The sequence below is a fragment of the Mustela erminea genome, chromosome 1, assembly GCF_009829155.1.
Source record: "Mustela erminea isolate mMusErm1 chromosome 1, mMusErm1.Pri, whole genome shotgun sequence".
Taxonomy (NCBI): domain Eukaryota; kingdom Metazoa; phylum Chordata; class Mammalia; order Carnivora; family Mustelidae; genus Mustela; species Mustela erminea.
In genome coordinates this window covers 214877550-214890683 of record NC_045614.1, presented here as the reverse complement: position 1 = coordinate 214890683, position 13134 = coordinate 214877550, and the positions used below count along the sequence as shown (strand labels likewise).

Sequence of the window (13134 nt, the reverse complement as noted above, 5' to 3'; positions counted from 1 at the left end):
GCCCACTCAGGGACCATTTGGCCCTTTGGGGGCCTCTCCTCGAAGCCCAGCTCCAGCACGGTTCAAAGGAGCAGCTGTGAGCTCGGGGGTTTCTGCCGCGGGCCCCAAACCCTGTCAGCCGGAGCAGGCGCCATTCCCCCACCGGACTCAAACAAATCCCGAAGTCAGAGGAAAGTCTGACAAAATCCATTGCTTTGGCCCTCTGCCGTAATTAGCTACACGAGCAAGTAAACGATCATCCGAAAGCCGTCCCTGCCTGCGAGCGATTACAACAAGAAGCCACATGTAATTCAACCAACTAAGGAAAAGCTTTGGGGTGGGGAGAGGTTCAGTGCTCTACCCAGGAAGGAGCTTCTGTTCGACTTTATTAAATGTTTTAAGCAGATTTAAGTTTTAGTGAAAGGACAAATTCCCACTCTCTGAGGGACACGCACCCAGAAACTTGGGGACCAGCCAGAGAGCTGGTCACCCAGCTGGTGGCCAGAGGACTAGGGCTGCATGTGACAGGGGTGGGTGTGGGGGGCCTGGTGCAGGAGGGACAGGAGGGGAGAGAGTTGGAGGAGGGAGCTGGAAGGGGTGTGGTGGGAGCAAAGGGAGGTCAAGGCGTCAGATGTGCCTCCTGCAGTATTTTATCAACATTCAAGGAAGCTTTTCCGGTGGCCTGCTAACGTGTCTAAGGGAATGGAAGGGGGGCGGGGGGGGCAGGGCACAACTGCAGAGCTGCCCTAATTTTGCATCCAGCAGGAACGAGGTTGTGACCCCAATCATGGGCTGAGCTCTGGGGTGTTTGCTTTCTCCCTGGGGACCCACAGTTGGGTGAACCCCGCTGAGCTGAGGCATTCTGGAAAGCTCATGTGTGTGATGCCGGCCACCAGCCCCGGCTAAAGATGCAGTGAGAGCCCGAGGGGAGCCGGCAGGAGCACCACCGCTCCAGACGAACCCAGAGCAGCCAACTATGGAAAAAGGGCCCCCCAGTGCACTACTATTTTCTGACTCCCCCGTGAAACTGTTCATTTGTATACCTACGGACCAACTCTCCCTAGCCATCACTTCTCCCTGGGAGCAGGGTGAGCTGACACAGGGTAGAAGCCTCAGAAATCTCATGGAGTCCAGCAGAAAGCCGCGGGACCTGGAGGCCGGGTCCACCTCGCCCCGTCTCTGCTTCAGGCCCCAGCTCCTCTTCCTCCCCCTCCTTCGGTGGCACCCAGGGCTCAGAGAGCTCCATACGCTCTCTGGACCCTGAGATCCACCCGGCGGCCGGCCGCCAGCCACGCAGCTTGAGTCCTGCCCCTCACTCGCCTCCGACCTGGAACCAGCTGACCTTGAACTTCTCTGTGCCTCAGTGTCCCCATCTGTCAACTGCAAATAATACTAGCACTTTCCTCACACAATTTGGGGAGGCAAATGGGGTAACACAAGTGAAGCACTAGACACAGAGCTGGGGGCTGAGAACAGGCAAAAGGGAGGTGCACTGGCATTTTGGGAGCTCCCAGCCATATCCACGGGGGGAGGCTCCCAGCTTCCCCCCGTCCTTCCATACTCCCTCACCCCCACTCTGTCTCAACCCTCACTCCTAAACCATATATACTTCCCGCACTTCTTCCTGTCACGTTTATGTCAAAAGTCACCCATCAGAGAGAGAGAGATGTAGTGAAGGCACATCTTATTTCTGAAGTTAATTTTACTCTAGACTTCCAAAAAAAGGATCACCCATCTGTCAAAAAAAAAAAAAAGATAGAGAATACAAAAGGTCTTTAAAAGTCATTATTGAAGTGCCGACCCAAAAGACATGAAAATGGACTTGTCTGGGTTACTGAGCTGAGTGAGGGGGTGGTAGACCCCCAAACCTGCTTCATTTAAAAGAAAGAAAGAGAACAGGCTCTTTTTAAAAATAAAATGAGCTCTCAGTTTTCCCCCAACAAAATCTCTTCTTTAGAAACATATTCAGAGAAGGGACTTGCAAAGGAACATGGTAGCTGGTCTTCCGTCCACGTCTGTCCTGTCTTCAGCCCCGTCCCCACAGGCAGGTTTGTCACGGTCCTGGCAAGCTGCCTCTGTTACCGGTGCTCTGACTGACTGCACAGAGAGTTTGGGCTTCCCCACGGCCCTGCCGTTAGATCCTTCTCCTGCTTCTCTCCCAAGCCTGACCGTCACCGGGTAGCCTTCCTGCCAACATTCCACAAGGTATCCCCAGGCAAACACGTGAGGACAAGCGGGAAGCCACCCAAACCTCCAGAGACGCCAAGACTAGCGTCAGCTTTCTCTCTGGAGGTCTTACACCCAAAGCACTTTCCAAAGTCACAGTCAAATCAGAAGCACAATGAATCCCTTTCTCCTTCTAAGGCAATTTTTTTAAAAAAGTTGCAAACTTAACCAGGGTCTGTACCTGCCATACCAACCAAGATGTCCATAGGGTCAGCCCTCAAAGCAAAGAGTTTCAGGGCTGATCTGTGCTCCGTCGCCACTGGGAACCCTTCATATTTTCCGAGACCAACTGTGGCCCCCGTCCCCTCTCACCCCCAAGTCTCCCTCTGCAGCTTACAGGGCCACTCACCTCACTCATGTTGCTCTAACACGGCAGCTGCGGGATCCCTGCGCTCGGCACCGTGCTCAGCACCCAGGATGCTGCTCAGGGGTCGCTATTCCACCGGTCCTGGCTTTTCTCTTAAAAAGGGCTGCCCGGTGGCATCATGCCTCCCGTAAGCCAATGAGCTTCCTGCACCTGCTGCACGCCTGGCAGACATCTGAGAGCAGGAGGGGCCCCCTAGTGGAATGCAGCGGAAAGCCAGCCAGGTTTCTGCTCCACATTCTGCCAGGAAGGAAGGAACCGCTTGATTTTTTTTTTTTTTTTTTTTTTTTAAGGTCGAGTAAGAGGTACAAAGATATCACGGGTTTGCCATTGTCTATTAACTCAAGAGTCCAGGACTTAGACGCATGGAAAATACGTTTTCAATATCAGTGGAAAGAAGGTGTGTTTTTCAAAGGCCAATTCTGGAAACAACAGCCCATGCTCTCCAAGAGCTGCAACCTCCCCTGTTCTTCTGGGCACAAACCTCAGCCTTTGGAGGAAATGTTTTCTGCTGCCCCCCACCCCGCGCCCAAATCTGCCGGGCTGCTTTACCCTGGGATTTCTTCCCTTGGTGGGAGGGCATGTCAGCTCTGGAACATGGACATGGAGAGTCACGCGGCAATGAGAGAGAGGGTCCCCAGCCCTATCTGTGTTGTCACAAGCTCACCAGCGATGGGAAAAGGACATAGTCGGGACCCTGGGCCCTGCTAATGGTTTCACTGCTGCAGCCTGTAGCCTCTCAAAGAGGTTCTGTCCTTCTCCCTGGGCTCAGGAGACCCCAAGAGTCTTCCCAGCATCCAAGTGAAGCCTTGACTTTCACAGCCAGCATCGTAGCCAAAGCAGAGCGTGAGGTCTGAGCCGTGGTCCATCTCCTTGGCCGGAGCCGGGTCAGGACCCCTGCTGCAACTTGCCAGCGCCAGCTCAGCCTCAGGTTCAAACGGGAGCTTCGGCTGCAGAACAGTGAGTTCCCGTCATGGATACTCTAAACGATGACGAGTAACTCCTCAAAGGACCTACGGGGACATCAGCATATCCAAGTGACAGCTACCAAATAGCTCCTGTGGGTAGATGCGTGAGAAAGTGGGTCGTTGTTACTCAGATGCCTGCCCGGTGGGGCCTCACCCATCCCCCACACGGGGAGACTCCATCGGCAGCTGCAGGATGAATGGACACTAAGCTCGGCCGTCTCTGCTTCCGTCCTCTGGCTACCGCCGCCCGTTGTTGTGGTGGCTTCTCCTTTCAACTCCCTTGTCAGGTCCACCATGGCGAGTGGAAGGCCAAGCACCCCCAGATGGGTCCCAGCGACTACAGGCTGCCCGCGGAGGCCCGGCCTGGCACCCTGGCCCAGAGCCCTTGTCTCCGCTGCATGCACGTGAGCAAGAACGAACCCGAGGCAGCAAGAAGCCCAAGACTCCTCCAGCTCCTGGGAACCAATCTTCGCAATTTACAGCTGCTTTCCAGGGGAACGTGTCTATAGAAAGCTTCCCCCTCCATGGGAGGATGGGTCTATTCGTTGTAATAACTCCTATTTCACAGAGAAACAGCAATGTACATATATACACATATTTGATCATCCCAACCGCACAAAGCTCTGCCGGCCGGCACGCCCTGGAATTGCCCTCTCACTCCCTCGTCCCTTCCCTGTCCCCAGTTTCACACATGGGAGGCCTAGACAGGATGCCCTGGGGGCTTCCCAGGGGGAGGAGAGGGAGACAGAGGAGGCTGGGTTTGCCGAGGCAGAACAGACCAGAGGAAGGGGGCAGCATTTGCTTCTCTGCATGAAGAACCACCCTTCCACCATCCCCTGTGAAAGCCTGCATGGGTGGGGATTCTGAGCACAGGGTGCTTGGAGGTGGAGAGTGATCGCTCCCAGATACAACCTGGACAGAGTCCCACCTGAGGCTTTGCAGGCTGTGCTGAGGCAGAGGAGACAATGCACTCGGCTGTGCTCTGCTGGCCTGGTTGTGGTGCAGACATGAATTTTCTCATGACAAAGATGCTCATAGATTAGCAGGAGCTGGAGGTTCGAGGAGCAATGCACCGTTGCTAGAGTTCCCGGGGAGGGGTCTGGCACAGGTGCCCAGGCTGGGCCATGGCGTTGCTGCGTGAACCAATCAGGCCATCATAAAGGCTATAGAAGATAGATAACATTATTGGCAGAATTGTGTCCCTCCAAATTTCATATATTGAGGTTCTAACTCCCAGTGACTCAGAATGTGACTGTACAGAGATGAGTTCCTAAAAGAGGTACATACGCTAAAATGAGGTCATATGAGTGGATCCCAATCCAATAGGACTGGCGTCCGTATAAGAAAAGTAGGTTAGAACACAGACTCCTTACAGAAGGAAGATGCTGTGAAGACCCAGGGAGACGATGGCCCTCTACAGGCAAAGGGGAAAGGCCTCAGGAGAAACCAACCCTTGATGTTCCAGCTTCCAGACTCCAGAACCATGAGAAATTAAGCTTCTGTCATTTAATCCACCTGACCTGTGGCACCTAGGTCGGGCAGCCGCAGCAAACTAATACAGATACCATAGCAAGTTCTGGAGACTTCTAGGAGAAGCAGAGAAGGCTCTTAAGGCGAATTTGATCAGTATTTGCCATGTGTCATGCAACTTAACCCCGTTAATTTCCACATGACACCTTCCACAACACTGTTATCTCGTGCTAAGGAGTCGGGGAGCGGTCTGTCTCAACGATGAGCAAAGGTGAGTGTGGCCACAGAGAGACAACTGGGCAGCTGTGGGAAATCAGCACCCGTGGGTTACACAGCTTGTCTCCGGGGGTGCACGCCTCACAGTCCTGGCTCCATGTCTGCTCGGGGGCCAGCTGCACGGGCACTTGGGCACTGAGTGCTCCTCCCAACTTGCCCCAGCAAGTGGGCCTCTGCACCACAGCTCCCAGGCCATCCATCTTCTTGGGAGAGTGGTGCCCCCACAAGACCAGCCAACAGAGGAAAGGTTGCAAAGGCTCCCTGGACCACATGTTGGAATCCCAAGGGACAAGGATGGTAAGTGGATGGTCTTTAAACCTTTCCAGGTGGTTCAGGTAAGCAGTTGAATTTGAGAATCGTTGCTTGAAACAGTGATAAGACACACATGCACATACATACACATACACCTCACTCACTCCTTCCAAGCTTCCCAGGGTCTTTCCTACCCCGTGCCCATTCTCCTCCTTTTACCTCCTTTTAGAATCTATGTGGCCCTATTATATGACTCGTAGTAGCCCAACACTATATGACGTGATAGATGGAGTCATGAGCCAAGAGCCTGGAACTTGAGTCCTTGACATGAACGATGGTTTTCCACGTGAACTGGCAAAGCCTCTCCATTCCTCAGTGTCTCTTCTCCTCCACTGGTGACATAGAAAGAGTAAAATCTTGCATCTGCCAGCCTAAGCAAAAGTATATACAACAAATATATTGAGCCAAGAAATAAATTTTGAAAGAACTTCAAGACAATTGGATCTATAGCTTCATATATTAGACCTTGGGAACTACTTCAACCTTGCTGAATTAAAATACAGACATGGGGTTCTATAATTTATGACGGATTATACGGATAGATTATTTTCATCTTCTTGGGGGTGTGATCCTGCCTGAAGTTGCAGGCATGGACCAAGCAATCTTTCTCAACCCTCCTTTAGGGTTATTTATAGGCAACTATGTATTGATGACCTGGGGCTATTCTTCAGACTTTTATACCAATTGCATCCTTTATGTATAGTTTTGGGGGGGATGGGGGCTTTTAAAACATCCACTTCTAACTTCACTCTCCCACCTTTGCTTCTGTACTCTTCTGTGAACTGCCATGTGCAAGCACCGTCCAAGCTTCATTCCTGAATGCTTGGACCAGGGGAGGACGCCGAAGATCCCATCCCTAGGATGCCTCTTAGGTTGGAGGCATCATGGCCCAATGTCAAGAGCTAGACTCCTTCCCTCCCTCCTGCCTTCACTGCCCTCCAAACAGAAGCCCCTGAAGTCCCTGGATGTCTATGAAGCCCCAACCCCAAAGGCTAAGGATATCCCACCCTAAAGGGTGGACCCAGAAGCTCCTGCCTCTGATCCCCCACCTTGCTTCCTGTTGCCTTTAATTTTAGTCCCCTTTACAGATTCTAGCCTTCTGCCAATCTCTGGATGTCACATGGCCCAGAGCCAGGAAGCCACTCTGGTTATATCCACAGACGTAGAAATGCAGCATAATTCTACAGACCTCTCCCAGAAGGACCTGTTTATTCCAACAACTGATTCAGGTGTGTGCTCCCTTGCACAAGTCTTGTCTCTCCCCGCTGGGACTTTAAGCCTCATGAAAGAGGATGAGACCCGCCCAACCTCTCCTTTCTCCCATCAACCATGGGTGCACTGAGTTAGCTCCCAAAACCACTTCCAAACAAGTAAGCTTTCTACCGCCCACTAAGTGTAGAGCTTCCTCTATAAAGAAAGTTCTTTTTTTTTCTATAAAATTAAAAGGTTCAGCTTCTAAAACCAACATATAAGAATTTTCTCTTTTAAAAATGAGAGAAAAGGGGTGTCTGAGTTGCTCAGCCAACTTAACTCAGATGCTTAAGTCGCATTAAGCATCTGCCTTCATCAATTGAGAATTGAATTCCAGTTCCTGGGATCAAGTCCTCCATTGGGCTCCCTGCTCAACAGGGAGCCTGCTCGTCCCTCCGCCTCCCCACTCATGTGCTCCCTCTCATTATCTCTGTTGATATCTCTGTCTCTCTCTCAAATAAATAAAAATCTTTCTTTAAAACAAACAAATTTGTAAAACAATAAATAATAATAAAAATAATAAAAGAGGATATTTCAACAGTCTCTATGTTGTCGGATTTTAAGCCAGCTTTTTGAAACGGTGAAATATATAAATGAACTTGTTTTAAACCTGGATGAGTGTGCTTTTGTGACCTTCTTTTTAAGATTTTATTTATTTATTTGACAGACAGAGATCACAAGTAGGCAAAGAGGCAGGCAGAGAGAGATAGGGAAGCAGGCTCCCTGCTGAGCAGAGAGCCCGATGCGGGGCTCGATCCCAGGACCCTGGGATCATGACCTGAGCCAAAGGCAGAGGCTTAACCCACTGAGCCACCCAGGCACCCCTGTGTTTTTGTGACTTTTTAAAGGAAAAATAGATTAACAGGAATATTAGGCCATGGCGTCCCAAGGTTTTAGCAAATAATACTGTACAGCTGCTGCTGTACTCCTGGCTTGTCATGCCCGTCCCACACGAATACCTCCCCATCTCTTCTGTCACCATTAACTGGGTTTTCTGCATAACGGATGTGTACATTTTATTATCTCTCAGAGGTATGGAAAATTCATTATCCCTGAGCACTCGCTCTTTCTCCCTCTCTCCCTCCACCTCCACTTTTCATACTCTCCTAAAACAACTGTGTTTCCAGATGCAACTTCCACCCCACCATGAAACTCTGTGAAGTCGTGTTTTCTGTAAAAAGTCACCAGGCAGAAGGAGAGAAGAGGGGATGGTGTGGGAGACAGACACGGACGCGTCCAATCTACCTGCCATGGTTCGGGGCACCTGTCTTGTCTCACTTCCAGCGTCAAGGGCTACAGTCTCACCAGAAGCTGCTACTGTTCTTCTGGCTTAAATTATTCCCTGTTTATGGATGAAAAGGTCACTTTATAACCTGCAGTCCCTTTTAGCTCAATTAAAGGTCCAAGGCTGTCCTGGGGATAATGTCTGCCTGGAGAGTTCCCAGAGCCGTGTGTCACCCTCTGCAGCTCCCTCTTTGATGAAAAGGTCAGTGGTGTTTGCATTCAGAGAGCCCCGTCTCTGACTCCTCGATTCTGGGCCCATCGCTAAAGGCCACATCGGGAGCCCGCTGGTAGGGCTCTCTGCTCTCAGCAGCCACGACAGCTCTCAGAACGATGTTTTGTTGAGTTTTTAATTAGTCTCCCTGCATTCACGTCCTACACAGGTGAACTCCAATTCGTTCATCAGCAACTCCTCCCAAAATTTCAAACCAATGATTCTGCAGAGTCAGCCCATGGGTCTGGTATTATAGGCTGACTCGTGTCCCCCCAGATTCACATTTTGAAGGCCTAACCTCTGGTGTGACCATATGTGGGATGGGGCCTTAAGGTAATGAAAGTTCAGCAAGGTCCTAAGGGTGGGGCCTACTCTAATAGGGCTGGTGTTCTTGTAAAAAGAGGAGGAGACTCTGAAGATACACAGACAGAAAGAAAAAGCCACAAGAGGACGGGGGAGTATGCAGCATCCCCAAGCCAAGGAGAGAGGCCTCGGAAGAAACCAGCCCTGCTGGCTCCTTGATCTTGGGCCTCCAGCCCCCAGGACTGTAAGAAATAAATACCATGGTGGCCTGGGACTGGGACATCTGGCCTGTGGCTGAGGTTCTCTCTAGAGGACACTCTAGAGGAGCCCCCAGGTCCCTACTCTCCCAGGACTGAAGTGCTCATTCCCAGAGTGCTGGGTGTTGGTGACGGACTCAGCCCTCAGCTCGGTTCTCCTGGGGAAGCCGCTCCAGCCAAATGGCCCTGCTTGCTCAAAGTCATCATGCATCAGATGACCTTCCATACCCAGTTCTGTCAGTTCCACAGCCAAAAACGGACAGCTCTGCAGGGTCGTCCGGCGCAGCTCTAATACTTCCTGTTGGGTCAACTGAGGCAATTTCTCTGCCAGAATCACAGCCCAAATCCCTCTCTGCCCAGGGAGCCCGTGGAGAGACAGGTCGGAAAGACAAGTATAAGGACAATGGAATGAGAAGACTTGCTGGGAAGTCAAGGCCATGGAGCAAAGCATGGCAAGGCTGAGAGTGACTAACCAGGAACTAAAGACTCAGCGTGAAACCCCGGGCCCCTGCAGCAGCACACAGAAATTCTCGTGTCTTAGAGGATCACAGGGGAAGGGAGGGGAAAATGAAACGAGACGAAACCAGAGAGGGAGACAAACCATCAGAGACACTTAATCTCAGGAAACAAACTGCAGTTGCTGGAGGGGAGAGGGCTAGAGGGATGGGGGGCTGCGTGATGGGCACTGGGGAGGGTATGTGTATGGTGAGTGCTGTGAATTGTGTAAGACTGATGAATCACAGTCCTGTACCCTGAAACAAACATGTTTAAAATAAAATAATAAAATCTGCAACTAGGAAAAATAAAAAAAAAAATCTTGTGTCTTACGGCTAGAGCAGAAAAAGCTGAGGGACAAGGCCCAAGAGGGACCATAGTGTAGCAAAACCCCAGAGAAGGCAAGTTCTCCTACTCAGTGCAAAGCCAGCATCTGGCCGGGAGGAGACAAGATCCTGAGTCATGGGTGGACGCATGTGAACATCTGGAACCTCAGATCCCCTGATCATTCCGGGCCTACGGCACTGGCCTCCTCCTCATTGCTGAAGGCTAGCGCTCTCAGTACTTGAAGATGACGTAGACACTTCTGTCTTGCAAGACAGCGCATACCGATCACAGATCTGCCCACCTCCCCACCTGACTGCCAGGCTCATACCTAGAATCAAATCACTGTAAAAGCTGGCCCAAGTGTTGAGCCTGGTAAGGGAAGAATCTAAAGGAAGCTGCAGGGCTTGGCCAACATGTTCTGGCAGAAGCCAAGATGAGAATGCATATATGGCTGGTTCTGAGTGTTGGATCAAGGCAGAAAGCCACAGTTGGGGGCAGAAAATAAAGTTGGACAAGAGAAAGTTTGTTGATACCAGAAATATATCCTAGGATATAACACTTACCGTTCCAGGCAAGCCCCCAAGAGATGGTTCCAACAAGCTGCTAGGATAGCTTTGGAACCTTGCAGAAAGTAGTAGTTCACACTGAAAGAAGTAGAAATGCCAGAACTTCTATGCCAAAAACTGAAAGGGGGATTGAAAGGTCCAGAGATGAGGGCATGCCATAAAATTCTGGAAAAATTTGCATTGAGGACATTGCCTTCACCAGAGGGACAAGGAATGTGCTGCTGAGAGGGACTGCAGTGCCCCTGGATGGCTCAGTGGTATCTGACTTCCTCAGGCCAGGACTGATGGTAGGGGAAGTCAATACAGAACCAGGTTTCCTAAAAGCAGCAGGGATGATAAGATCCAGAAATAATAGGGGCCAACTGGAATCGTCATCCGTTGAAAGCTTGTCGGTGCAATAATCCAAATGAGCAGAAAGGTCTGAGGGTAGCCAGGGGGGTTGACTCACAGAGCCCTGTGTTGATAGATATTAATCAAGTGTCCATAGATGCAGAGTAGAGGGGCACCAACAAGGGCCTTGCTCAGTCCATACTAGAGGTTCTCAAAGGGAGAGCGAGAGGATCCCCAAGCCCAGGGGACACTGCAAACATTTTAGGGTGTCACAACTGTGGGAAATATTTGTGAGTGTCCCAGCATCGGGTCAGGGAGAGTCTTATGACATCATGTACATAGAGACCAGAGTCATTGCTAAGTCTCCCACAATATTACAATGTCTCCTGCAACAAAGAATCATCTGGGGCAAAATGTGCTGAGGATAAGAAACCCAGATCTACACCAACTCATCCCTACAAGGATCTACACAAATCTGTACAAGAAACTGAAGGTGAAAAATCAAGAGGCTGAGCATAAGCATCCCAATAAAAAGTCCAGATTCCCCACCCAGTGTTCACTCTGAGCCCGTCTCCAGACTCAGGAGCAATCACCTGAAACACAGATTCCTAAACAACAACGGATTCCCCCACAACCAAACGTGGGTCCGCTGGAAAGAGACATACTGGGCTGTTGGTAGAATCTCCACAATGGATCCATGGCCTGTGGAGTAAGAGCTTTCATGTGGGGAAAGCCAAGTAAAAATGCTGATACTGCCCCCACCTCAGCCAAAATGATCATTAAAAACCAGCATCACAGGCCAATGGAATAGCAGAGGTCATTGCCACCCTTAAAGAGCAAAAGGATGCCAGGTTGGTTGTTTCTAACTTATCTTTACTTAGTTCACCATCTTGGTCTCTACAGAAGCCAGACCCTGGAAGATGTCCGTAGAATTGCATGATCCCAACCAGATAGCAGCCCAAATTACAACTACTGTGCCAGACATGGTATCTCTACCAGAGAAGATAAACATAGCCTCAGGTACGCGGTATGCGGTCATTGATCTAGCAAGTGTGTCTTCTTCCTTCTTTATTTGGAAGGAGGATCAGAAGGTGTGAGCCCCTGATAAGACAACGTCCCTCAAGGAGATCAGCCCTTTGGTTGCAGGCTAAAACCTTAGACCCCTTCTACCCTGGAAGAGACAGTAATTTGCCTTCACTGGAATAGGCATATATTCTGGTATGAGTTTCCTTCAATGCCCATAGGCCTCTTTCTATCCAATTCCATCACCACTGGAGGCTTCAAGAGATTCTGATCCACTGACAAGAATATTACATAACATCACCTTGAACAGAGTCCCATCTCATACCAGCCGAGGTTCAATAGAGGGCTAGGGTGGGTATACCCTTAAGTCTGAAAAACACATCGAGGACATTGCTTTCTTCAGGGGGCACCAGGGAGACCAAGACTGGCTAACAGAGCGGTTACTGCAGTGAGAGAGCCCTAGAGGGGTCTCCTGTGCCTGGGACTGAATACCGATCTGTGCGAAATAGACCCCCTGGAGCCAAAGTGGAGGACACTTCCCAGTTCTGGGGAGAGACGCTGGACCATTCCTGGAGATCTCACAGAACTGAAGTCATTCCTGTTCCCACTAACAAAAATGGTGTGACCTTGAAATACATAGGCATTGGATTGAAGCCCTGCCTTAGGTATAGGGTTCAATTAGTCCCAGAGTAAACCACCCCACAATATGGCATTCATAATGTCAGGCATCCAAAACTTACCAGGCATGCAAAACTAGGAGGAAAATACGATCCCTTCCTTTCAAAGGCATGAACTGTAGAGATGGTGGGGTCGGTAGCGCGTCTTTCATATGTCCCCAGTCTATGATTCTACGCCTGGGATTCTGCAAACCACACTTCAGGTTGGCCAGTCCCTCCCTTCCAGAATCAGCCAAGAGAGAGCACGTAGGTCAGGATTCCGCAAGGCTGGAGGAGGAAGGACAGGTGTGTTCCTTCCTGTTTCCTTCTTGCTCCTTCCTGCCTGATCTCTGTTCCCATTGGTGGCAGCACTTCTTACCTCCAACCTGGATCTAGTTTGTGGTTTTCCCCAACATTTGCAGAATCAACCTCACCACACTTCCCCCAGAGATGCCCGGAGTCTAAACTCCGGCTCCTTGACGTCTTTCCTTTAAGCTTCTAAATTTTAATAATCCCGAATTCTTCCCTCTGTTGCCCAGCCCGAGGGGAAGTAGCTGCCTTCAGCTTCCACCTCTGTGACACCTTGGTGTTCTCTTTTTGCCCCTTCAGTCAGCCATTCAGCAATTTTACACCTCATTATCAACTGTTCTGTGGACTTTTTTTTTTTTTTAAGATTGATTGATTGATTGATTTGCAAGAAAAAGTGTGAGGGGGGTATGGTCAGAGGGAAAAGCAGAGTCTCTTGCTGAGCAGGGAGGCCGATGCGGGACTTGATCCTGGGACTCCACGATCATGACTGGGCTGAAGGCAGTCACTTAATCACCTGAACCACCCAA

At 50.4% G+C, this 13134-nt stretch overlaps 1 protein-coding gene across 1 annotated transcript in view; it reads right to left on the bottom strand.

The window, feature by feature from the left end:
- Positions 1–2693, bottom strand: part of PCP4 (Purkinje cell protein 4) — a 53227-nt gene extending 50534 nt beyond the window's left edge. Inside the window, exon 1 of the mRNA XM_032302930.1 lies at positions 2555–2693. Within this exon, the coding sequence (XP_032158821.1) occupies positions 2555–2563 (9 nt within the window). The 5' untranslated portion in view covers positions 2564–2693. The remainder of the gene's footprint in view (positions 1–2554) is intronic.
- Between the last annotated feature and the right edge of the window lie 10441 nt (positions 2694–13134).